This window comes from Channa argus, chromosome 1, assembly GCF_033026475.1.
Source record: "Channa argus isolate prfri chromosome 1, Channa argus male v1.0, whole genome shotgun sequence".
NCBI classification, from domain to species: Eukaryota; Metazoa; Chordata; class Actinopteri; order Anabantiformes; family Channidae; genus Channa; species Channa argus.
In genome coordinates, this window is record NC_090197.1 from 45,238,621 (window position 1) to 45,266,183 (window position 27,563).

General features: G+C 38.2%; 1 protein-coding gene across 2 annotated transcripts; it reads left to right on the top strand.

The window, feature by feature from the left end:
- The first annotated feature begins 429 nt into the window (after nt 1-429).
- klhdc3 (kelch domain containing 3) lies at nt 430-26,828 on the top strand. 2 transcript variants are annotated; one of them, XM_067525571.1, is made up of 11 exons: nt 430-568; nt 2,289-2,529; nt 4,094-4,270; nt 4,534-4,649; nt 4,737-4,808; nt 6,182-6,395; nt 6,885-6,971; nt 8,599-8,707; nt 20,200-20,273; nt 21,011-21,089; nt 23,572-26,828. In XM_067525571.1, the coding sequence occupies exons 2-11, from the start codon at nt 2,376-2,378 to the stop codon at nt 23,636-23,638; spliced, it is 1,149 nt and encodes a 382-aa protein (XP_067381672.1). In that variant the 5' UTR covers nt 430-568; nt 2,289-2,375; the 3' UTR covers nt 23,639-26,828. The 2 variants fall into 2 exon arrangements, with proteins under 2 accessions (XP_067381672.1, XP_067381673.1); XM_067525572.1 differs by having other exon boundaries at nt 485-568; nt 2,256-2,529.
- The last annotated feature ends 735 nt before the right edge of the window (nt 26,829-27,563 follow it).

Here is a 27,563-nt window from a genome sequence, read left to right on the forward strand (position 1 = left end):
GTAGTGATAGTGGTATCTTCAGATTGATAATCTTCCCTAACCAACATGCTCAGTGGCTCCATATCTATGTGTCCTACTACCCTTTAACATGGGTATAACAGCCTTAAAGCTGATATGTTATTTGCAGAGTAACCACATAATGTGTCCTTCAGAGATGGTCTGAAATCTAAAAATGGTTGATTTTACCAAACATCAGTTTGGTAATGACTTTTCTCAGCATTCAAAAATCACAGGAGAAGACCTGATATAATAATGATAGCTTAATGCTAAAAGTCTCAATAAGCCACGGCAGCATATAACTTGTTACAGAAAAGTGTATAAAGGTTAATATTAACCTGTGCCTCAGTGATAACTATTGATAGTATGTGGGTTGGTTCAAGTTGACTAGTTCCCTCTCCAGGGTTTTTTAGTGACAAAATTGAAGGTTTTATTCAAAATGAGAGCAGCCGACAGGTGGCGCGAGCGGCCGCCTCTTCTCCCAACACGTCACGAGGGAGTCGGTAGTGACTCCCAGTGGATAGCACTGCCTGCCTAAGCGCCAGTTAGCTACAAACATCTCGACTCGAAGGTAATTCAGCCATATTTCTCTGTTGACATTATTGTCTGTTAACGAATTAGTCCTTGGGGTTGGAAATAAACGCCACTGTGCGAACTCTCGCCGATTGTTTTTATTCACTTCACGTAGCTAACGTTAGCAACAGCTAAGGTAGCTTCTGCAGATTAGCTTTCACGTTAGCCCACCTAGCAACAGCTTCTGCTCCTGGACAGGTATCGAACAGCTGGATACCGCAGCGTTTTTATCGGTACACGTGTCGTTATAAAGTTGGTGTTGAGAGATGGCTTAAGAGACCCTGGTGGTTAACGTAGTCCCTATTTCTGACAGGGATTTATTAATTCTGCATGATGGCTAACAACGACTAGCTAGTGTATGTGGTGTTAAACTGGACTGTAGTTACTGTGTTACAGCTCAATGTCACCGGGTCTAGATTAGCATTATCACTTATTATCTGAGCGTCCCCGGTGTGCGGGGTCAATCGAGACCAGTGCATTAGGATATATTGATTTTCTTGTCTGTTGACCGTCTGTTGAGTTCTGTTTTTTCTGCTCTGTGTTGAGCTCCTGTCTTTTGAACTTGTCAGTGCCATGGCTAGTCATTTAATATCAACAATATCCTGTTCAGTGGGTCAGTAGGATATAGAAGTTTCTCTCTGCCCATTTCCACTGTTTTATAAATCTTGCTACATGAGAAAAACGGAATAATAATTGCTAAAATTTTTGTTTGACACGTGCAAGGAAAACCCCTTAAAACGTGTTTACAGCAGCAAAGATAAGGTAGCATTCCCTAAACATTTATTTAAACTGTTAGTATTTCGTAATTTTCTCCCATATGGAGTTATGTGTTTATACAAAAACCCGTGGCAAACAACAGTGTCTCTTGTAAAGCTTAGACCTATTTGGCTGTTGTCTTGATCTGGTCTCTGTTGCTTCTCAGAGATGTGCGGGCTTGAAATAGAAATGTCTGTGCCAAATGGTCTTCTGGGGGGTTATTTTTAAAAGCAAACAAAGGTTGGAGGTCAGTGAGAAAGTGAGTCATTGAGATAGAATAAGCTGGGGCACATGGGATAGTTTTTTTTTTTAAACAATTTGCATGCATTTCTTTAAGAAATAAAAACGTGATTGTGTTTGTTTGCTATTTAGTTTTGTAAATTGACTTAAAGGCAAGCTGTAATTAAAACTGAGAGCTACAGACACTGTTTTTAAATAGGTTGTTTCCTTACATGTCTTTTTTGTTTTTGATTTGGTTTGCCATCCAGTCATGCAAAGCCAACTGCCGAGACAGGCAAATTCAATTCCTCATAGTTCTCTATTCAATAGATTAGAAACACACACTTTGTAACACCTCAGCAACCCAGCAAGATTTCAGTGTTCACTCAGTCAGTTTGTGTACAGTAATTTTGATACAGCATTTTTTTTGCCCAAAAGTAGCGCATGGGTATTTATGTGCTTCTATATATTAAAAACGATTTTAGTGCAGTGGAAAGTACAGCGATAAGAGTAAAGAGAGAAAAAATATGAGGTGGTAGGTGTGGGTCTAATCACCTCTTAAAATACTCTCCCAGCTTAGATAATACATGCACTTGCGAGCCTGTCAGCAACAGCAGAGCTGAGCAACTCTTTGCCCATGGGGACTAACACAGATTCCCTTTGTGTTCTCCTCAAATGCCCCTCCCAATTTACCCCACTGTTCTCATAAGCTAAGGGCCAGGCCTCGTGTCTTGTGATCACAGGTTTGATGATGTTGGCTTGATGGGGTCCAAGTGGGCAAAAAAGTGATGGTCTAAGGACTCACAGTCACAGAGGTGCTTGCGCGTGGAATGTTGCGCTGGTCGGTGCACCTAGAAGGAGGGCCGCGGAGAGTCAACCATGCTGCTGTGGCGGTGGGGCACAAGGTTTACTCTTTTGGAGGCTACTGCTCTGGGGAGGACTATGAGACACTTCGTCAGATCGATGTGCATGTCTTCAACACAGGTATGTGGGGAAAATACTATTACACATTGTCTGTGGAGTTGCTCAAAAATGTGAGAATTTCGACATAGTAATTCTTGGTTTCAGCAGTTTTTGTTGACATTGAGTGTAGCCATTGTGGGACTTTATTGTGATTGTACAAATACAGTGGAATGTAATCCTTAAAGGGAATGAATGAATACACGAATAAATGGATTAAAAGCAAATTAAACCCATACTACACACAAAACATTTCCACAATCTATAGGTATTGTACAGTGAATATTTTATAAATATTCCAAGTTTTTACAGTGTTTAAAGCTGTTATGGCATAAAAACTTTTTTTTTCTTAACCACCAGCGTGAGGGCAGCAGTTTAAAGAGATTTATGTTTTTCCTGTTTAATCCCCTGGAAAACAGCATAAGTAATACGAAAATAAAAATCGACATGCACTGTTTTCAGGTTCAGGAATATTCTGACATGTTGAAAATCATTGGAATTGAGACTTCACTAACCCCAGTATCAATTCATACTTCTCTTTTGTAGATTCTTGTTTCTACTCAAATTATTTGTTTTTTTTAAGTAAGTAAAAAACAAAATCTTTCTCCTGTTAAGCCTTATGTGCGGTCTAAAACACATGTTTGTTTTTCAAATTAGAGAATGAAGGTAACCGTGTGTTTTAGAGGCTGTTGAACCTTCACTGCATTTAACAGTTACTCTTTGCAGCTGGCTTTCCATTGTGGTTTGCGAGAATTTCTCATTTGTTTTTTCATTGCTATCTCACTTACAAAAGTGTTAACACACTTTTACTTTGTGGTCAGCCACCTGCTATAGCAGTTCAGCACTTCTAAAAGAAATTCAAGCTTACCTGCTACTGCAGTGAACCTTGATACAAATGGGTTTCGCTGATTGAAACAGGACCACTTTAGCTCCCTGCTATGCCTGCTTAACACCTGATATTACTTGTAAATTCCTTTGTTTTCTGCCCTGTTCTTTACTTGTCTGTCTCATTCTTTACATTCTCATTTTCAGGCTTTCAAATGTATGTGTGCAATAAGTAACATGAACTTGAAAATTGGCAGGTGGGATGTTATTTAGTTGTTCCACACTGTTTTTAACTACATACAGAAGATACTAACAAACAAATGCAGGTTATGTTAAATGGCTGTAATTTTTGAATTGTCAGTGCTGACCTTTATTTTAAATTGCACCATTTTGAGTCGGAGTTTAACCCTTTGCATTTTTATTTCCCAGTTGTTTTGTTCGTTGTTTTTTCTGCTCTTTAATTTTTAATTAGCTTTAAAATATTTTGAAGGCTTCTTCCGTTAAAGGGAGGTTTTCCCCTCCACTGTTGCCTAGGACTTGCTCAAGGGGGAATTGTTGGGTGTTCTCTATACGTCTTTATAGTCTTGACTTTATTCTGTAAAGTGCCTTGAGAGGACTTTGTTGTGAATTGGCGCTATATAAATAAAGTTCAATTGAATTGAATGGAATAAAGTTGTTACATAAAATAAAGTAAAACAAAATTGAATAAAGAAGTTATTTTTTTAAATGTATGCATTGACTTCTTCGACTCTTTCTACTTTAGTGTCTTTGCGCTGGATGAAGTTGCCACCGGTGAGGACAGGAGGACATGAGCGTGCCCGTGAAGTGCCATATATGCGTTATGGCCACACAGCTGTGCTGCTGGATGATATTATCTACCTCTGGGGTGGGCGTAACGACACAGAGGGGGCCTGTAATGTACTTTATGCCTTTGATGTCAGTAAGTAGACCTCCATCTGCCTCATGCTGTTAAGTTATAGTTTCAAGTTGTATTTCCATTGTGATGCACCTGTTTGGTGTAAGGGTTGCGATAGCAAAAGGAAGAGAAAATTGTTTTTATCTCAGGAAAGTGTAACACCTGCCTATATGTGTAATGCTATTCCATTGCACATAACTCAAGTGTCATGTCAGTGCTGTAAAATGAGAGTTTGGGATCCTAGCAAGAGGGGATTGCAGTTAATATAAACAATTCTTGTTTCACAGATACCCACATATGGTTCACACCCAAGATTTCGGGGACTATTCCAGGGGCAAGGGATGGCCACTCTGCCTGCGTCCTGGGAAAGGCAATGTATATATTTGGAGGATATGAGCAGCTGGTAAATCTCCATCACTCTTCACTATACGACCTGCCCCCTGAAGAATAAACATGATTTAGTTTGTGTACTATGATGTTATTTTTTTAGGCAGACTGCTTCTCCAATGACATCCACAAGCTGGACACCACCACCATGGTTTGGTCATTAATTAATGCCAGGGTGAGTTAAAACCACAAACCACATGTTCATTCTTATATAAATTATAAAATAAATGGTTTAGTTCTTTCTATACAGCGAATTTCCTGTATTTAATATACACGTCCAAATGAATAGAAATAGAAACAAACCATCCATTCAGTGAAACACAAATTTAGAATGGACTGGCACCATGTTCAGTTACATGCAAAGCACTGTTGGAAATCAGCAAACCACTGGTTATTAGTGTGCTTGGCAGTACTGCTATACTAGTGCCCAGTGGTCAGATTGGCTGGATACAAAGGCACTGCAATGTAATGCAACTCCATGGCAGGTGGCCAAGTACAAGAAGCTTCACAGAGGATTACCTACACTCCTCTTTTGGGAAATACCATTTGTGTATGTGTTCAGCTTTCTCATTTGAGAAACTCTTGCTGAGTATATTTTAGACATAGACACCAGCGGCTAAGGTGAACCCAAGTGGATGTAGAACTTCACCATTCCATGTTTATGATTCCAAACAAATGAAATTTGTTTATCAAGGAGATTACAGTGTTATGCTTAAAGATTTAGTTGCACATGTGATGGAATAATGTTTTTTCTTGTGTATTCGATCAGGAAAACAAAAATCCCTACTGTTCTTTCAATGTTTTGTCTTGAAGTTGAACTTATTTTGAATTTATTTTGTTGTTGTTAGACCCCTTTTAAGTTTTTACCAAGCCTGCTATTCTATCAAGTCTTGTTTTTCTGTGTATTCACCACGGTAATTTCTATTTTATTCTATTTTATTTAACTTTTATTTTTATTTGACATGTAATTTTCTTATTTCTATATCCGTACATTTAGACAGCCCATCTGTTTTACATAATTAAAGTTTCTGTCTCTGTTGTTTATGATAAAAGGGCCTGTTGCTTTGCATAACATTTGTGGTATTCAATCACCTCACATTTTGGAAAGGAAGATGTGTGAAAGGCCTTACTATAACTGTAGATCAGCTGAATGCAAAGAAGGTAGAGGTTTACCTTTGTTGGGCAGTTTAGTGGAAACAATTTCTCACTATTTTCATGTGGGTCTTTGAGTAACAGACAGTTTTAGCTGCATTAATTTTTCTCTAACACAAGATTCAACTAAACTCTCGACAATGTCAAATTCATTTGTGTTACTTTTATTAGGCAGAAATTTATTTTGGTTTACTGTGTATTTGTAGTTTTCAATTTAGTCCACTAGGTGGTGATGCCGACATGAAGTTGAAACTTAAGTAGCCTCATCTTTGCCTGTGTGAAAATGAAGCTTTTATACCCAGCGTTATGATGAGCAACAGAGTATTAAGACACTAAAGAGTTTGGATTATAAATGTATAATGGTTACAGCATCATCTGCTGGTCTTTTCTCTACAGGGCACTCCAGCCCGCTGGAGAGATTTCCACTCAGCCACCATCATAGGGACGAAGATGTTTGTGTTTGGGGGGCGAGCTGACCGCTTTGGCCCCTTTCACTCCAACAACGAGATCTACTGCAACAAAATCAAAGTGTTCGACACAGAGACCAACTGCTGGCTCACCACTCCTTCAACACAGCCGTTGCCAGAAGGACGCAGGAGTCATTCAGCCTGTAAGATGCCCGCAGCATGCAGCAAATAAAATCACAATAATGAAGAAATTCATAATAAAGGCTTTGAAACAATGACTTTCATTAAGATAAGGTTTAATCCAAGTCACAGTACCTCAATATAAGAAGTTTGTCACAGTGCGACTGTAAGAATATTTTTTACTGGGGAGGTAGGAAAGGTATACATTTCCCACTAAACTTTATGTGTTATCAAATTTAACTGAAGGAGCCAAATAAACTAATATTTGTCAACCAACAACATTCTTATATTTTGAAAGAAATTTTCAATAGGAAGTGAACTTAATGAATATTTTTCTTACTGTGATAATTAATGCAGAAAGTTCACATTTGTATACAAACTTTAGTCATTCTCCAATAACCAGTAACCACCGTTTTATCCTGAAAAATGGTTTGTGTGTAGGAGTATAAAAAAGGTATGTTTAATTATTTGTACACAATTGCATATTTGTCATTTGGTTTCCTTTCTCAAAGTTTCCTACAACGGGGAGCTGTACATATTTGGTGGATACAATGCCCGCCTGGACAGACATTTCAACGACCTCTGGAAGTTCAATCCAGGTTATTTACTATGTATTTATGTACCATTGGGGTAAAACATGTATCATGTTGCTACATTCCTGGGTGTTTCTTTGCTTGGTGCTTAGCTTATCTTCCTGCATTGATGCCTATTGATCTTAACTGATGTTGACCCACTCCCCTCCTCATTCTTCTGTCTTCTTGTACCCTATTGCACCATGTCAGTCTAATCATAGTGACTGGCTGCACATTTTCCATTATGATACCATGTGCTTTTTACAGAAACACAAGGATGAAAAATAGATTATCAGTCTTTGAAGCATTTGTCTGCTTTTACAGATGTTTCAAAATTGATTATGAAATCAGTACCTTGAGTACACTTTTTTTCCAAAAATAAGCCCTGTTGCCATAACGAATGGAACACACAGGGGTATATTCATTACCAATATAATGTGCTGTTTTTTTATAATGTAATGTCCAAATCATACTAATAATATTAAATTTTATTATATAAGGGGGGTGAATATTATATTTTTATATCATATTTCAAGGCTGTTAATACACTGAGGTCATGTTGAAAGTGTGCATACACAGAATGTGCATTATAACATCACCCTTAACTGTACTGATCTTTAACCATTCCAGCTTACAGAACATCACAGCATATTTATAAAAAAAAAACCTCTTATGATTATTTGTGTCCAGCTGAAGAGGCTTGTGCTTGGTCAATCTGACATCTGCTGTTTACCTTTTAAACCCCTGATTTGCAGTCCACTAGATGGCAGTACCTCAATTATTGTTCTAATTGTCCACCAAGGTCTGAATGGTCTGTTGCTATAGAAATGCAGTGATGCTGGTGGCTCAGAGAGTGTGAAGCTTCACAGTCCATCCTTATATGGAACAACGTAGAGAGAGTCATTATCATCACTCATACTGCACTTCAGCAGAGCTAAAGAAAGAACTTTCTATTACTAAAATTACTACAAGTATTTAAACCAAGGTTAGGTTTTATTTTTTGTTTTCATTGTTTTTTTTTTTCATTCCCTTATCTGTGGGCTAAATATAGCAGAATGCTGAATAAACTCCAGGCATAATGGAAAACACCAGTAGGTTTACGTAACTTTAAGCAGCTGCTGCGAGTTTGTATAGCCACTATAATGAGCTCACACAGATTAAAATAAGTTGTGCCAAAAGTGCCTTTGTTCAGTTATTTATTATAAGAAATGAATGAGTCCTCTGCCCACGGACCACAGGGTCAGTGGTTCGATCCCCTGCCCTAGCTATATATGCTATATGTGCCCATTCCGCTCCCCAGCTGTGCAGTGCCGGTCCAAGCCTGGTAGAATTTGGGGGGGGTTGCGTCAGGAAGGGCATCCAGCGTAAAAACTGTGCCAAATCAACATGCGGACAATGATGAACTCACGGGATAAAGCCGAAAGGACAAAAAATAAATAAATGAGTCCTTCAGTCTTGAGTCGTCCACTTTGAAAGATGACACCTAGGTTTGTGTCTGTGTGTGTGTGTGTGTGTGTGTGTGTGTGTATATATATATATATATATATATATATATATATATATAATTTTTATTATTTTTTTTTATCTTTTTGATAATATATAAAGATACTGTTATCTCAACTTAATTTTCTTCTGTCTTCTGTACACACTACAGAAGCCTTTTCCTGGAAGAAGGTGGAACCAAAGGGGAAAGGCCCATGTCCAAGGAGACGGCAGTGCTGTTGTATGGTTGGAGATCGAATCATTCTCTTTGGAGGAACTAGGTCAGATATTATAACTGATTGTTCTCTTCACTGTAAAACAGATGTAATTGTGCCTCTTAACGTTCTTTTTTCAAACAAGCTCTTATATTTTTTATATTTTGTTATTTCAAATAATATTTAAAATATGTATAAAATAATATATAAATATCTAAAAATGCATATTTTTCACGGACTGGTGCTCAGATGTGCGCTGGCTTGTGCAACCTCAGCAGCTGGGGTTGGGCAGTTTTTTTGGGGCCAATCCATCAATTGAGCCACTGCCACCCCACATAAACACCAAAGAATACTGCACTATATTCATATTCATATGCACAAATTCTATCTTCATGCGCATATGTACGTGTTTTTATTCAAGCCTAATAAATTATAGGGTATATGATTTTAAATGAAAATTAATTTGAGTGCAGAGCCCCAAGTTGAATTTTTTAGAATTCAATTATCCATTTGTTTTTTGTTTCTTTCACTCTGCTGACAACACATGATGCTAAACCCACCATCTGCCTGCTGAACCATTGTTTACGTACACAGAGAACACTGCCACACAGCTAAATGTAGAATGCAGTCAGCTTTATTTGTGTGTCATCAGCTTTCAGCTTCTTGTTTGTGCAAGAAAATCTTTTCTATATTTTAAAGCAAAAGGTTTTGGTGAGCACATAGATCCACAGCCATGGTTTTAGACTGACAAATGTGTCATGCTGCAGACAATATTGGTTTCCTTTAATTTCAGTGTGGTATTACAGTTAAAAACAGGGACTGTATTAAAAGCTTTCACTTGTTGAGGTGTCAAGGTGCCGTTCTTCACAAATTTATCATTATTAAAACCTAATGTATGCTTTAGGAAAATATACAAACAGGTTTATCATGTGAATTTATCTATCTTTGGGTCTGTTTTTATTTTCAAAAGTCAAGCACAAAAGTTAACAGTAACTCACTTTAAGCAAAGCTGCAATAAGCTGCTTAAATTAGGGAAATTCTTAGGGCTGTATCCAACTTCAAGGGTGATGTGCATTACACTGGTTAACAGTGGAAGATGAAGTACTCCTAAATATACTCTAGTAAAAGTATAGGTACCCACTGACTAAGTAAATACATGATTTATATTTTAAGTGTTCAAACAAAACGTACTTGACTATATTTTTCTCCCTGTCCCTTTCTGTGGACCAGTGCTTTTTTGAGTAAGACCATAGAAGGAGGAACTGACACCAAGTCTGCCTGTGCTGGTTTAGTGAAGCCATTCCAATCTTGTTAGTGACTAATTTTCATAAAAATATAGGAAAAGCATTATATTATGAAATGTGTGAAGTAATGTGATTGTAACGTAACTTTAATTAGAAATGGACGGCAGTAAAAAGTATAGATAATTCCTCTTAGATGATGTGGTGTAAATGTCAAAGTAGGCGTTATTAAGTCTACTTACGTAAGTAAATTACAGATATGTGAAAAATGCACCTAAGTAATTATACGTTGTTACTTTCCACAAATGCCTGTTAAGTGGTTTTGTTGTGCCAACATCTCTGGTCACAAAAATACACTAATATATTATATTAATATTAATTTTTTTTTTTCACGCTCTTACTATTTAGTTAAGAATGCCAAATTCTGAGAAATATGAAAGTGAAAAAGTCAATTTATTTTAGATTACTAATTAAATTACTAATTTAATTTAGAAAAAACCCTTTAGATTTTCGTTTAAACATGCAAATCTAAAGGGTTATTTCTACAACCCACAAAATCACCAAACAGAAATACCCTTGGTTTAAGTACTGTATGGCCTACAAATAAAATATAAGTCCCAAGGTTGGCTGGACTCTGGGAATGTTACAGACTTCTTAAACATTTAGATTTTTATATTTTGGATGCTCTTAATTTTTTGTTTTTATAATCTTTTGAAGCAGAACCTGTGAAAACAAATAGCATTCTATGTTTTTGAGCAGTTTGGGGAAAAATATGCCAAACAGAAGGTCAGGCTTCTGTAGGCAGCAGTCTGTGATGATTCCCTCATTTGTCGTAAGTCAGTAGTTAATGTTGGGGGTTTGTAGCTGTGGAGATGTCACTGGGCTGGGGACGAACTTGTGATAGGCCAGTACCCAGTAGAGTAATGAGGTAGCTAACAGTGTTGGCATCATACAGAGTAGTCCGGGATCTGGCCTACTGTTATCAGCAAGACTATGTTATCAGGTAAACCCCACTGAGAGAACCTGATAGTGGTGATCGGGAGGCTGTGAATAAGAGACATCTTAGCTCCACTACGTCTACTGGCCCTCAAATCCTCAAACCTTCTGGCTGCTAGTGAATTTGTTTTCCACTGCTTCAGTGACCCCCATATCATGTTGAGCAACACACTCTAATACACAAGTATAATCTTGATTTGTCCATTATGCTGCAATATAGCCATTATTAAAATTATAGTTTTTTTAACTGTTAGCATCTATAATGATAATTGGGCAAAATCCACATCTTTTTACCATTAAAACATTTCATATTCAGATTTATATTTGAAAGGAATAAAATCTGTATTAAAATAAATTAAAGTCAGTTATTGATATAGTACTGACTATCAGGAAAAAAACATAAAAGGTGAAGAGCTTTAGGCTATGCTTGTTATGTGTTGTTTAGTTTCTCGCCGGGATTAGAATGGGTTTTTAGGAGTCATGATTTCCTGTTGTGAGCAGATAGGTCTGGGGTTGGAAAAGGGAGTGTTTTAGGGGCAACTAGGATGATGGAGGATCCTGGTTGAGCAACGGAAGAAATCAAACACCACACAATATCTACAACATCCTGTGTGAAGGCAGATTTTTTTAAAGGAAACTTTTCACCCCGAGTGTTTTTATAAGGGAAGAATGTTTTGTTATTATTGTTGTTGGTGATTTTTGTGGCACATCAGTAGCTCTGCTGCTTTAAGTCTGCCAAAATGTATTTTCTTGTTTCTGTAAAAATGGGATCATGATCCCTGCAGTCTCCAAGCAAGTTGGCCACACAGGTTTTCTTGACCAGCATTGTACGTTGGTTGTTTACATAACCACATGTAAGCCTCTTACACACAGGAACTCTCAAAAGCATGTGCACACACATACTGAGACAGACAGACACCCAGTGTCTTCATGTCAGACTTGTATGCTTTATTATTTTTACAAAGAACAATTTCCATTTAAAGTTAATTTGGTGTTCTAAATTCTACCAGATTCCGGCTGATTTACTATTGTTAGGATTAAACAGGGCAAGTGTTTTTTCATTCTCTACTAATAATTTATTGTGACATTACCTTTAAAACCAGCCATCACTGTGTCTCCTGTGTTTATTTTTGCATGACCTAACAACATGAGGGCAGTTAACAGGACTAAAAACTTATTGGTGTCTGTCTCAATGCAGCTGACAAATGTTTGCACAGACCATCATGAATTATTTGTTGGACAACGTGCTTGTGTTCTTTGTGGAGCTCTACTCATTGTGGCAAGTGTGCCAAGGAAATTGTGTTTAGATTTATGGTCCACATCTTGTTTTCCTGAGTTGGTTGTCCTTTCAAATTGATCCTAAACAGAACCCCTCTGTTGATATTTATTTTTAGTTTATGTTATTTATTTTACCAGCAGGAATTTGTTCAAGAATAATTTACTTTGGTGCAGGACAAATAAAATGTACACTTTGGACTGGACATAACACTAATGTGTTGTAATGAAAATGTATAAAACAAACACCCACACGATAACAAGTATAAGTAAGTATATAGCACAAGTGTAGCTGTTGAAGTTGGCATGGGCTCAGTACCTTATCTTTGGATTTAGGCTGAATGAGCCATGTTCACATCACATTTCTCTGTATTTGGTGATGTTAATTTGGTTCTTGTAAAGATTGATCTAGTGCAGGATAACCATTATTTTGCATGTTTTGGTCCACACTTGTTCTTCTTTGAGGGTAAATGAACAGAGTGTGTGTGAGTGACAGACTTGGAATTAGTGGCAGTCTATGGAGTGCCACTTACGTCAGTGTAAACAGGCCTGGTGAGCTGCAGAAAGGCTTGAAATTCTGCTCCATCTCTGATTTATGACCTTAGGGAGCAGGCTTTCTCACAGGGTGCAATTTGATATACCCTCAGAGCCTCTGCTACACTCATTTGCTGAGACCTGCTCACTGCCCCACGAAGGACGACCCGTGCATGACTAACTCCACCTGCACTGACCTTCACCTAAGCACACAATGACCAGAATACTCTAATAATCCTTGTACATTGCTAACTTCTTTCTTCACCTTCCAAGGAATTGAACACTGTTTAAGTTCAGTTGCACATGAAGATGGTTTCCCATAGATCATGGATCTCCTGCTGAGCTTATGTTGTCATTGTTGGCATTCATCACATTCTGTGTATGATAGTTTATTAAAGCCCAGGTTGGGCTAAATTGGGAAGAATCCTGTGCTTGGGAACAGGGCATCCTATGAGGGGCAGGATGTGAACAAGCACATAACAGATTGGCATGCTGGGACCAGACAGCTTGGAATCTGTGAAGGGGAATCTGGCACTGGCCCTTGAACTACTTGGACATGACAAGGCATAATTATTCCATTACTGCATTGGAAGATTGTTGTTTTTTTTTTGTTACAGTGACTAGTAACTATGACTTCCTGAATACTGTCTTGAATCATCAGTGTGTTCATGTTATTGTGTGACGGAATACTTTCTTTTTTGTCTTTAGTAAATGCAAAGATCTAAAGAACAACAGCTGTCTGTAGAATTTAGAAGTCTTTTTATTCCCTTAATATGTTTATTAGGACTGCGGATAAGCATTCATAGAGTTTGAATTGTCTTTTGACCAGTGACTGTCAGTTTTCTAAAAATGCCAAAGTGGCCTGTAGCCCATGGATGAGTGTCTTTAGCACCTTTCACACATGCACTGGAATTTTCCATTAACCATAAATAAACCATAAAAAAAAGCATAATAAAGTCCAGAGACTTTTTAAAAGAAAAACATTAGCTCATTTTGAATTTGATGGCAGAAACACATATCAAAAAAGTTGGAATAGACTGATGTTTACCATTATGTGGCATCCGCTCTTCTTTTAACTGTCTGTAAATGTCTGGGAAGTGAGGTGGAGGAATGTTGTCCCATTCTTGTCTGATGCAGGATTCTAGCTGCTCAACAGACCTGGGCTTTTTTGCTGGATTTTTTGTTTCATGATGTGCCAGATGGTTTCTATTGGTGAAAGGTCTGGGCAACAGTCAGGCCAGTTCAGCACCCGGACTCATCTCCTGCAAAGCCATGCTGTTGTGATGGATGCAGCATGTGGTTGCTGAAATATGTAAGGGCTTCCCTGAAAGAGACGTTGTCTGGATGGGAGCATATGTTGCTCTAAAACTGCTAGCATTGATGATGCCTTTCCAGATGTGTAAGCTGCCCTAGGCACTAATGCACCCCCATACTATCAGAGATGATTACAAGCTGGATGGTCCCTCTCCTCTTTAGTCTGCAGGAGATGGCATCCATGGTTTCCAAAAAGAATTTCAAATTTTGATCATCTGACCACAGAAGAGTTTTCCATTTTGCCTCAGAACATTTTAAACGAGCTTTGACCCTGAGAACACAGGGGCATTTCTGGATTGTGTTACCTTATGGCTTCGTCCTTGTATGATACAGCTTTAACTTACATTTGTAGATTGTATGGGGAACTGTGTTCCCAGACAGTGATTTCTGGAAGTGGCTGAGCCCATACAGTGATGTCGAGTAGAGAATCATGACTGTTTATAATGTAGTGCTGCCTGAGATCCTGAAGATCACATACATCCAGTTTTGACCTTTGGCCTTGTACTATGCGCACAGAGATTCGTCCTGATTCAGTGAATCTTTTTATGATATTATATACTGTAGATGGTGGGATCTTCAAAGTCTTGGCAATTTTATGTTGAAGACTTTTCTGATATTAATCCAAAATTTATTGGTGCAGTTTGTCACAAATTCCATCTTTAAATTGGGTGGGCTCTGCCTCTTTGAAATTCTCCTTGTTACTGACATGTTGCCAATTAACCTAATTAGTTGTCAAATGCTCCTCCATTTGTTTTTGATTTGTGGCAGTTACTTTTCCAGCCTTTTGTTGCCCCTCTTCCAACTTTTATGAGATGTGTTGGTGCAATCACATTTAAAATGAGCTAATATTTTCCATGAAATGGTAATATTTCTCTGTTTCAACATTGGATATGTTGTTCATGTTCTATTGTCAGGTATTGTAAATATTGGCTGATTGGATTTGCAAATCATTGTATTCTGTTTTTTTAAATTTTCACTGTTTCCAAACTTTTTTGGAATTGGGGTTGTAATTTAGTTTCCCTGCAACTAGTAGGACACTCAGTTCCATTCCATCTTCTCACTCTCTTTTTGGTGCAGTTTGTCTTTTGTGTGTGTTTGCATGTGTCTGTATACACATGAGTGTAGTGACTCACATCTCCTCTTGTTGAGCTGACGTCAGAGTGCACGTACATGCACATGCTAACTTTGCTTTGCCAGACTTAACGCATGTATTCTACTTGGAATTATGCAGATCTGCTTTGTTGACATCATTCCAAACAGTAAATGCAGACAAATCTAGGCTCGCTGCCCTTTAATACAAAATGCTAAATGTAGGTGTTAAAATAGATGTCTTGTAAGCTCCAGTCTATTTTAATTTTAATTTTGAAATTCACCCAGACTCAATTTGTCATTTTTTTGCCATCATTGCTTTTTTTTTTAGGTAAGCAGAGTGTGTGGCTGCTTTATACTTTGAGTAAGAGGGAGACCCCATAGCAGGTAATCTCACTGGTAGCCAAAACATTCCAGTCCAAAACCTCTTGGTAAATCCACCAAAATCTACCCATGTTATTTTATCTGTGTGGAATTTAACTAGTCATTTCCTAACAGCAAGGTGCTGATCCAGAGGGTTTCTGCGAGATTTTGTTTTGTTGCTCAAGAAGGTCAAAACCCTGGTGCCTGTATATCACCTACAAGGCCATTTGCAACTTATCAATGGCAAGAATGGCTGCTGTTGTGATAAACCCTTTGGTTTAAGTGTGGCTGGTTATCACTGTTGAACCTGAGAGTTCAAATGTTAGACTAAACACAAGGAACCAGGACAAATTAAATTCTAAACCATTTTATTGAATTTTTAGATATTGCCTTAAAACCCTGCTTTCTGTTTAGATTTTTCTGTATTGTTAAATCCAAATATCAGCCTTTATTATGCACTCACTGCAGCCCATAATATCTTGAAAGCTGTACTTGTCTCCATGGGATGTTGGCTCCATGGAAACATGCCTATCAACACACCAAAGATTTTGAAACCACACACATGTTGTTGCTTGGCCTTCAGTGTCAAAGGGTAGGGTGCAGAAGTTTCCTTTATTAATTGTCTGTGTGCATGTGTGTGTGTTTAGTATATCTGAGATAAACCTGTCAAACAGTGAAGGTGACCCCGACAGGATATGGGGCATCCCGCACGTGGCAGTACAAGACCTTGGGGCAGCACAGCAACACTGTGATTTACTCTTCAAAGACAAGCTCATGATAGTATTTCATCTGCATCTTAACCCTCCTTAACCCACTAACAGGCTGTATACATTAAGGTGTCATAAGGTTGAGTGTTACACAGCAGCTCAAATAAACAGTCTTGCATATGTGATGCTGTTGTCCACATAAACAGACATATCTAAAACATCTCCTGTCTAGTACAATGTCATGCTATGCAGACAAGAAATACATTATAAGTAAAGCAGACCTGCCAAGCGATTTAACGGATCGTGTAGCTATTTGTTCATAATAAACAAGTAATGTTTAACCAACATAGCTTATTAGTGAATTGCACCTTTCTGAAACATTGCAACTCTCTTGTTAGTGAAAGAGAATGATCTCACTGAGTCAAGAGGAAATACCTGTAGTAGGCTAAGAATAGTGCAGTATATGTACTGGTTTTGGAAAAGTAGCTAATTTATTATTGAGCTTATATACAGTAATAGAAGTCATGTTTTATGACCATATATACACTAAAACTGTGGTCTGTAGCTGCTGTATGTTTGTCTTCTGACACATGCAGGTGGCTGGCCTTGAGTTCCAGTCTTAAGGTCTGCATTTAAAGATTGGAGATGTAGAGGAAGTAACTTATGTTTCCCAAAATGAATCAGGTATAGAGTAGCATTTGACAACTTCCTTGGTATAATAACCAGCTGTGCTCAAGACTGTGACGCATTATTTAATGTTCTGTTCCTCATTTTACAGACCTATCCTGTAATAATGCTAGGAACTAAATTGGTCCTTGTAAAAGAGACTACATTTGTATTTGCATTGGATTTGTATGCTCAGTTTTCCCATCCAATATATTACCAAGTCCAACTACATTTTGTCCACAGGGGTTGCAATCTGAGATGCATACTTCACTATTGGCTTGGAGGTCTTCTGCCTAATCTTAAGTCAAGCGTCTCTTTTGGGGAGCCAGTGGCAGTTTGTCTCTCACCCTCTGCATGGGGCTTAGGTCTGGGCAGCTACAGGTTTTAATCCACTGTCCAGCCACTGCCCAGGAGGAGGCACAGATAGCTTGGTAAGACTAGGTGAGACAGTAAAGATTAAGGAAAAAGAAATGGATGAGAGTCTATCAATCTGTGATAACTGTCTGTTGGATTTGTTTGAAAAGGTTGAGCTCCAAACCTTTGTTGTTCATGGAGGGAAAAGGTTTTGTTTTATGCATAAAATTAAAGTAGAGGGCAAAATAATTGTTGTTATTGTTGTTATTAACAAATAATTGGGGAGCCCTGCAGTAAATTACTCATTTAAAAAAAAAACTTTGAAGTAACCTTTGAAGGGGGAAATTCATGTCTAATGATTCTATATACTTGTGTATCCAGTCCTTGTGGTGCATATTAATGTAGAAATAATTTATGGGTTCCTACATTTTCTGCGTGTTGTACCACTATCTCTTCCCAACATTTTTATGTGTTTTCACTTAATTCCAAAGTACTACTGAAATAAACATGTCTGCGCACTAAGATGGCCATTCTGATAAAGTTTGCTGCCGGAAGTTGTAGTGTGTGATGAGTTCCTGTAAGGTAGATGGTTCTGAAGGACCAAAGTTCAATAGGAAGTGGACAAAGGAAAGGATGCAGATTATATCACTCTAAAGAATGAGGATATGGCCAATGAAGCCAGTGAAAACATGCATACGACAGGACAGGTTCCACTGATGCTGTTTACACCAGTGTTTGTGTTTAGGGCAAAAAGGTGTTACATATGGAGTTTCTGAGTCATTTGTGGGCAGTTAAACCCCGAAACACTTCAGACAATTTCCCAGGCTTTGTTTTCCTCATTAGTTTTAGGACAGTAGTTCAACTCTTTCTTCTACCATTTTGAGACCTTGGTTTGGAAGATAATGAGGTGGAACAGGCAGTGCATTGCTAGCAAAGACAGGCAATTGGGTGATTAGACACCCTCATTGAGTGTTGTTTGAAATAGCAACCAGTGTTGTTTTTGTGGGGGGAGCAGCATCACTCAGGCCTCATTCAAACTGGGAACTAATGCTGCTGTAGGGGGAGGAGCACTTTCACACATAGTGATACTTTGCTGATCGAGTAACAAAGTGACCCATCAAACACCAGGACGCCACATAAAGTCATGCACTGTGGTTTTCCTGCTTCCAACTACTGCCAGTCTATCAGACACCTCCTACTACCCCCTTTTACTTCCCATGTCTCTGTGATCCCCTTTAGTCCGTTTCTTTTTGTGGTGACCAATAAAGCATTACCATTCCCTAATGTTGTGCCAAATTTCACGCCTAGGCTGACTTTATCCATGAGCATGCGAGAAAGCCTTATGTCCCCAGGCATGTGATCTTCATTTCTCTTGTTGGTCCTGTTAAAGCATCCTCTTATCTGCACCCTTTAACTCGTCAGCATCCCAAGCTAATACTCTCCTGCACAGTAGTCGACAGCTACTGCAGTGTGCTCTTCAGATAGAGATGATACATTTCATTACTTCTGTAATAAAACAGATGATTGTTGTTATGTTTGTTTCATTTCAACGCATACAGTATCTCATATGCAAATTTAGTAGGTACACTCTTCCCTTTTCAACAAGCTGAAATAGTGTCGACCAGTTGATAAAGACCAACTAGAGCTTAACATTTGAGTGGCTGAGCATACAAAAAATAAATCAGGCCTATATTAAGTGCATGTGTGCACTCTATGTAAAAGACTGTTAACATTTTATTAAATGCATATTTCATCCAACAATTACCAGACTCTTGGACCTGCAAAGGGGGGGCTCGGGTGGTTAAGGGTATTCTGATAAAAGCACATGCTATAAGCTTGGGTAGATCCCCTCCTGGGGGGCAGGGTGCGTAATGACTTCTACAGCTGGTCCCCTGGGACGACTGTGCTCGTGCTCTGCACCTCTCGTGGCCACTTTAAGACACCACCATGTTTGTTTAGGGAAGATTAGCAACGTAAAACCCTTACAACATCCTGAACACGCAGCGAAAGGAGACGCAATGGAGAAGACAGCAGGAAAGGGGAATAGAAATGAAAGGGAAAGAATGATGGAGAGTATGTTGTGCTCTGCAAAAAGATAATTCAGAAATAGATTTAAATAGAAATAAATTTTAAGCAATTTAAAATGAGTACTGTAGTGCAACCTGTCGGATCCATGCCAGTGTCTGGCCAGTACATGATTAGCAGAAAGCATCTTGTAAAGTTGCTTTAGCAGACCCAACCAATCTGGAAAATCTTTGTTATTCTCCATGATGGATATTCGTAGGCACTGAGGTTATTGGTGAATGCTGAAACAGTCCTCTGGGTAGTTTAAAACTGCAAAGGCACTTTTATCTGCTAAGCTGGACAGGTCTCTTAGTGCACTTTTTTAATGTGATGCATTTATGCCCATTGACTATATTTACAAGAACGTTTGTATTTCCTTGTTGAAATAAATGTTCCTCAAAATATTTATATTGCTCTCAAAAGCTGTAGCTGGTTACTTTTATCTGCATATTTATATAGTACTAATCCAGTTAGCTGTGAAGAGATTTTTTATGCAACTATATTCCTCAGCCGTGGTGCACCAGGTGTCACAGGTGTGTGTTCTTAGCTCTGGCAGGAAACAGATGTGCAGTGATAACAATGGCTGCACCGGTCTGGGAGACTATCAGCATCGACCAGCCTGCCGTCTCACTGCAGTGCTTGACTTCCTGTGGACTTAAATCATGCCAGCCATTGATAAGGAGAGCAGATCACTGTGTGGCCAGCACTGCTCTTTTTTTTTAAAACAATCTGTGGCTCACTGATTATGAACCTTGGTGATCAAGGATCGACTACATGGTTAATGTTTGTAACCTATTGTTGGGAATTCTGCTCTAGTTGCATGCACACCCTCTTGAAAAAAAAGTTTTAGAGTTTACTGCTAACTACATTAACAGTTTGACCACTTGCAAGTATTCTTTCAATGTATTTTTCTTCGCAGCTTTTTTCTTACAAAAGCATAATTTTCTCCTTACAGTCCCTGTCCAGAACAAGGAATGGGGGATGAATTTAACCTCATGGATCATTCAGACCTGTATATCTTAGACTTCAGTAAGTATTAACGTCCTTTTTGTCAGTTGAAGAAGATGTCAATCTTTGAAATTACTGTTTGAAACTCCCAATTCTTAATTGCCCTTATGTGGTCAATCTGGTGGTCTTCTCAGTTCATTTTATAGTACTAATACCATCCTTAAATCACTCTCACCACTGTCCTCTAGCCTAGTATGACACACCTTAGCCCTGCTTCATTATTCTTTATTACATGAGGCACTTCCGTCTCATGGACTACCAAATATAGCCAAATCCTGCCTGCACTGGGGTAGCCTGTAATGCTGTCAGGTCACAGTTAGGGTTTGTGTAGGTGGGCTTACACAGAGACACAGGGACCGTATGGGACTGGCAGTACCCAGTGGCTTCCCCTGTGGCATGCGCCTTCACGTGCCAGTCTCGTGTGCCTTCACACTGTTTATCTGTGAACATATGGTGAAGCAACCGTGATAGTGATTCCAATTGAGGGGAAGTTTGTAATTAGTATTAGAAAGAAGATTCATAATATGATGATGACTTCTTTTACGAAGATGATTTAACACTCACAGCATCATGCTGTTGTTTGTCACAGCTGTTTTGTGGGATACAGAAAAACATGCTGAATGTTTACATAATGGGTTCTTAAATCTGACCTGAAAGTCTTATTTTAAATTCCCACAGCTAAAATAGATATTTTTAGCTTGAACATGATTAGATTGTATGATCAGTCTATGACTCATTACACTTTCTCTTCTTTTCAGGCCCTAATTTGAAGACGTTATGCAAAATAGCTGTTATCCAGTACAGCCTGGAGCAGTCAGGACTCCCACATGATATCAGGTCAGACAAGCATTCTCTTATCAAACATTAATGCTCATTTATCATAGAAGTGACACATTGTTGTTAATGCTGTTTACATTATGCTTTCCATTGTTGCCAGCACTCTGTCTCTCTAATTAACAAGGTAGTTTTTCAAAAATGCAAATTATGACCAATTATCCTCCTTAAAGTCAGACTTTTGTTTGACATTACTTTAACTCCCTACAATTTGTTAATTACTATGTCATTCTCCAAAAAACAGCATTGGGAGTTGTGAATAAAAATATCAGAAAGTCATGTTGATGGAACAATAAGACTATTGTCTTATTACTATGTGATGATTATTGCCTGTTTATAGTCTGAAACCAAGTACAGTTTGAGTAAAATGTTCTGCAATGAGATGGAGGGAAAAAAAGAGACCAAAATAGGAAGACAACTGTCTCGTTCTACTTGGGATGAAAGCATTATGAAGCATTATACTATGGAGTCTAAATGTTGTTCAGTTAGATGATACCTATACAAAGTCACAATGACAAAGACTAGAGATGGCCTGAAACTTCCCAAAGCTAGAGACAGACACACACAAGCCATTTTTGAATGTTTAGTCCTGTATAACATGTTTCACAAACCACCAGAATTTAAATGTTAAATGTTAAAAAGATAAAATGTCATCACTAAACACAGTGCAGCTGACAAAAACGTTTTACTTTACTCTATATATCTTATCATCAACCTCACCCTGGCCAAGCACGACCTGAATATGGCTATTGACTGGTTTTTCCTCATCAGACAATTTCAAGTTGAACTCTTTTTAGCTATTTAATAATATTCTTTAAAATTATTCAGAATTTTATTTATTTTTCACATTATTCTTAGTATAAAAGTAAATACATAATAATTACAGCTTTACATTTCCAGACCAAGACATTGTTGCTTAATTGTTAAAACATATTGGATAAGATTCTACATTGGACAGCTTGTTGCTGAATTATCGATTACCTTTGTCTTGCAGAGTTTAGTTCATGACACTAATGGTTCTGTTTCTTCACAGCTAGGCAGGATGTACCAGCATCTATCACTGTCTCAGTAGCTTACTCTTAGAAAGTGCCAGCATTTGTGTCATCTTTACTTATCACTTCCTCTCATTTGCTGCTTGAGCTGCTAGTGTGCCGATGCAGACATGCACATACACACAAATGAAAAAGCTGGATATGTGTGTTTGTGTGTGTGTGTGTGTGTGTATGTATATATATGTATATATGTATATATATATATATATATATATATATATATATATATATATATATATATATATATATATATATATATATATATATATATATATATATATATATATATATAAAAATATGAATTTTATTTGTTTTTGCTCCTGCTTCAAATAATAAATGCACACATACATCCACAAAACAAGTTGCATTCTATGAAGACAGGGAAATGCAGTGACACAGTTTAGAATAGGTAGGAAATGTACATGTAGCTGGCAGCTTTTAGGATTTTTAAACATATTGTAAGCATAAGTCAGTTTTCAGGAATTTGGGGTTTTTGTAACCTAATTAAACCAAATATTTATTAACAAAATGATTTTAACTCCTAACTTCCAGTTTTAAAAAAGTGTATATCAGCAACTTCTCATTTAACTTTTACTTTAAGGACTAGACTTAAACAAGCTGGCATAATTCGTAATAATTCGGTAATTATGTCTACGATGAATGGGTGGCTTTTTCTTTTTCTTTTTTTTAAATACATGAACCATGCAGCACCTAATAGTAATTACTCCTATTGGCCTGTCATTTTTCTTGCACCATCACTGCCACCTTGCATGCTGAACCACTTCAGTGTAGGCATTTGTGTTTCTAACACTTATAGGGTTTTTTCAGTGGGGTCACAGGGCTCTGGTTAACTCCCTTTGCCCCTCATTGGCATCTCCAGCTCCAGTGCCAATCTTGCTTCTTAAACACAAACTTGCACAACAAAATTAACGAACAAAGCAATTGAGAAGGAGTGAGTGTGAAACCAGAGCCAGTGATAACAATCTGGAGCTCAACCTCTGACCTGTCATCAGGTCAGCACTATACCCTGTTGTCAGCCCCTGCTCCTGATTCTCATGTTACAGTGGGGCCTCGCCTCATCCTTGTCCACATCATAGGCCATCATGCAGACAAGGGGGTGTACAGGGTGAGAGCAAATGTCACAGAATTGCTTTTTAGCTTTTTTTTAAACGTTTTTTTACCATTCTCTTTTTGCCTGTTTGTTGTGTAATCAGTAAGAAAAATTTAATTGTAGCTTTCGGCAAAGACATAAATTTTACCCCAAATCTATATGCCAGCCATATGTTCAAAACAAACAAGATTTGCTTTCTAGATTTCTTTATCCAAAAGCAATTTGACATTTATAAAGAAAAAAAATTGAGTACACTGGGATATTCTGTCTACCTGTGTATATAAAGGTTTTAAATGCAAACTTTGAATGTTGTTTATTCCAGGTGGGAACTGGCAGCAATGACCACAAATAGCAACATCAGCAGGCCCATCTTCTCCTCCCATGGCTGATTCCAAGAAATGCAAAGCAGAACCAGAACTGTTGCAGCATGGTGGGCTTTTATCTTTCTAATCAACTGACCTCCGAGGGACTGTTTAAATTGAGTTTGGAACTATATCTCAATTAATTTTCTGCATTCTTCAAGTGAAAATAGTCATTATTGACCAAAATGTCCCACATATGACTTCCTTGGATTCTCCTGTTTCATGTTGATGGATTTTTGTAACCCCAGACACACGGGTTATGCGAGACAGAAAAAAAAATTCTGTTCGCTTTTTTCCTCTTGTTTCTAGTCTCTCTAGGAATTCAATCAGCCTATGATAATCATAGACTTCTAATCATAAGCACATGAAGAGACAAGAACTTCAGCTATTTTCTTGAGAGCTTGTTGATTATGTCATCCTGACATCACACTCAGCAGATCTCCCTGAAGAAACACTTTGAACCTTGTGGTCCAGATATAATGAGACTTGGATGGTAATGAGTTTGTGTATCTTGCAGCTCTAACTTGATCCATAAAAAAGTCAGTTTGCCATAAATGAAATTCTTGTAGATCTTGTTTGAAGTGGACAAGGCTAACTTATGACTTTAAGTGCAAGTAGACAGAACATTCACTCAATGTTGGGGTGTGATGCTTGTTAAAGGTTCTGTTTGACTGGTTGGTTTTCAGTACTTAGCTTTAACACTACTTTATCATAATCTGGCTAGCACCCCGCTGGTCAAAAAGTGATTTTCAAGGTTCTCAAGACAAGTTGTCTGCCTTGTAAAGTCCATCTACCTCCCTCAGTAACATGAATCTTTGAGTCTTTATACGGAGGAAAATTCTCATTACTTATTAAACCAATTGCAGGAAAGTTTGTATTTGTGGTCTTGTATTCTTCCAAGAAAAGATGTAGTGTCACTGGAAGAGTGCAACTCACCTGCCACTTCAACCCCATTGTTTTTCAGTGCCAAATGTGGAAGGGAATTATGATGCAAATGTTCACTGTGTGTAAAGCACGTGGTCCTGTTAAATCGTAACCCAACCTGCTTCAGTTTGCCTCTCATTGTGTTGGGAAATTCCTCTATTCATCTTGTAGACAATCCTATTGAATCAAACAGCATTCAAGACTCTTTGTGACCTTTGTATTTACAATAAGGTGAAAAAATCAATTTATGTACAACTCTGCATAAAGCTGAACATAATAGTTGCATAAGGGCTGTTACTAAATAACTCATTGCACAGCTTAACAATTTCTTGGAATAGTTCAAATTGGGAAGGAATATCCAGGAATATTTTTATCTTATTAACACTGACAAATTTTATAACAAAATTGTAACAAAAAACATAGGAGTGGTGGTGGCATTTTGATGTTTTCTCTATACACTTTAATCAAGGAATAATGTTGGTAATTTGAAAGTTATTAACAAATCACATCAATAGACCTAAACATACAGTGTTAGGCTGTTGCTGAATAGTCCACTTCAACTAATTTATTTTATTTTTATGAAGACTGTGCATGTGTTATTGGAAAACATGGAAAGTCCTCAGAGACTGATACCAGGCTTTGGATTCAAAGTCAAGGTGTTTAGAGAGGTAATCAATACTTTTGATTGACAGCAATAAAAATAAAATATCACCAAATTTTGAATCTTATAAGACTAATAAGGAATATGACATGAGTTTGATATGCATGACTAGGTTAGAATGAACATAAAGACAGAGGAGTTATTAATACCGCTTTTGTATTTTAACATTTTCACCATGACTTGTAGCCTCATCTGGTCCTTAACAGTACAAATCCCCAACTTTTTGAAAGCGTAGGTTGTGAATAGGAACTGTTTTGTGACACACTTGTAGGCTGCATCACTGCTTTTCAGTGCTGGTCTTTGGGACCAAGTATGCTTTCTGTCCTGCTGTCTATCAGTCAGGGTGATCCGCTGGTTAGAATTAAACCCTGTAGCGCTCGAGCTCCCAAACATCAGGACTGACTAACACTGACCTTCCTAATGTTTACAGATCTGTGTGTTTGATGTAAAGCAGTGTAAAACAATCTGAAATGCAGGTTGGAGTCACCAGATAACTGCACTAAAGCCAATCGTGGCATGTCAAGCCTTACAGAGAGGAGACGCTGATGCTGCTTTTTGTCTAAGTTCAGTCGAATCCAGAGATTGAGATGTTTGTCTGCCCCAACCGAGTGTGAATTTTACTTACAGACCGGTGGTGCCAATGTGACTCAGCGAATCTTACGCCCTCTGCGCTGCACATGGACATATCACACACTTGAAATTCTCCAGTACCACAGTTACTTGGACTACACAACAACTAATGCATTGAAACCACTGGGAAGCTGAACTTGTGTTCACACATAAGAACTTCAGGTGAACCAAACTGTTTGACACACCAAATGGCCATCTTCACATCTGGTATTTGTTTATTTCCTTTTTCATAATGTGTGGTGTGGAAGTCAAATTTATTTCTGCATTTTGGGCCTTTTATTGTTGCGTGTGAAGATTATGGGTGATGGTTTTTTTCAGTACATACCTTTTTAGGAACATGAGATGAAGTAAATATTAAGTAAATGAAAATGTAGTCTCTATGGTCAAAAATAAAATACCTGCACAACAAACTTCCTCAGTGATGGTCACTCACTCACCTTCATTTAGACAATGCTATTGTGAAGTGTTATTCATTTAACCTACATTTTTAATGGTAAAGATGTAAAATCCCATAAAAGATCGGACCTCTGTGACTTATTTAACTGTAATACGAGACTTTGGGAGATGTTTGATCAAGGATGAATTTCTCAAAAGAATCAGTTGCCATTTTTACCAATGAAAAAAATGCATTATTAGTTTATAGTGCATGATCATTTTTAAGTTATTAGTGTAAAGAGTAATTATTTGGCAGCCAGAATACGTGACTGGACAGATTTCATGCCAAGAATTCTATTCTATCTTTAGGCTTATAATATGTAGGCGAATAATGGATGAACAACAAAGAACGCTTTTTTGGGGGGGGTGGATGAACAAAGTATGAAATGTATTTGGTTTCATTTTACAACAGTGCAGGCTCCTCATGCTTAAGGTTTTTATTTTATATTTTATACATTTTGTATTGCGGGGGGCTCTGCATCTGTCGAGGTTGGTCTGGACTTCCTGTGCAATATCCTTTATAAATGTATCAATAATAAATCTGAGACCATATGAGGTGTTACCATTTATTTCCTTTTTTATTTGTTTTACACCTACTTGAGTTCATGCTACATCTGTGATTAATTGCTGCCTGTTTTGTGTTGTTTTATATTGTTGTATATTTTCCCATGTTTTACCGATTCTTTGAGCTAATGGTTAAGAAAGCCAGAGGCTTCCAGTTTGGAACTCTTTTATCTGTGGAATGAAGTCTCTTCTTGGAGCTACTGTATATTGCACTTAATAGTTACCAGGTCTTTGAACCCTGTTGTTACCCCGTCGCTGCTTCCTGCTGAAAACCAGCCGCATCTACCCCAGCCGTCCTGTCTGATAGCCCCGACTGTCTACTTTACTGGGTACTCTGAGGCCATGGTGCCACCCGGCCCCCCAATTGTCGCCGCACTACCTAATGGGATGCGTGCGGCTGCTTTGGGGGGGGTCCCATCAGTGTTTCACCCTGAACCCCAGCTCCAATCTTTGCTACCAGTAGCGGCCTGGCAGTTTGTTCCTGTCTTTCACCAGTCCTGTGCTATAAAGCCAGTGTTATCTGCAGTGTTAAGTGCAGGCCACAGACGGAGGGTCAGCTTAAAGTGAGGCAGCAGAGACACCCTGTCCCGCCTGTACCCGCCGCACACAGGAAGCAAGGCTGCACTCGGGCCCTCCTGTCTGTCTGGCCCCGGAGCCTGCTTCGGACAGCAACGCAGGCGCTAATGCATGGAGACACTCAGCCAAATTACTCTCTAATTTCCCTTCAGGACTTGGACA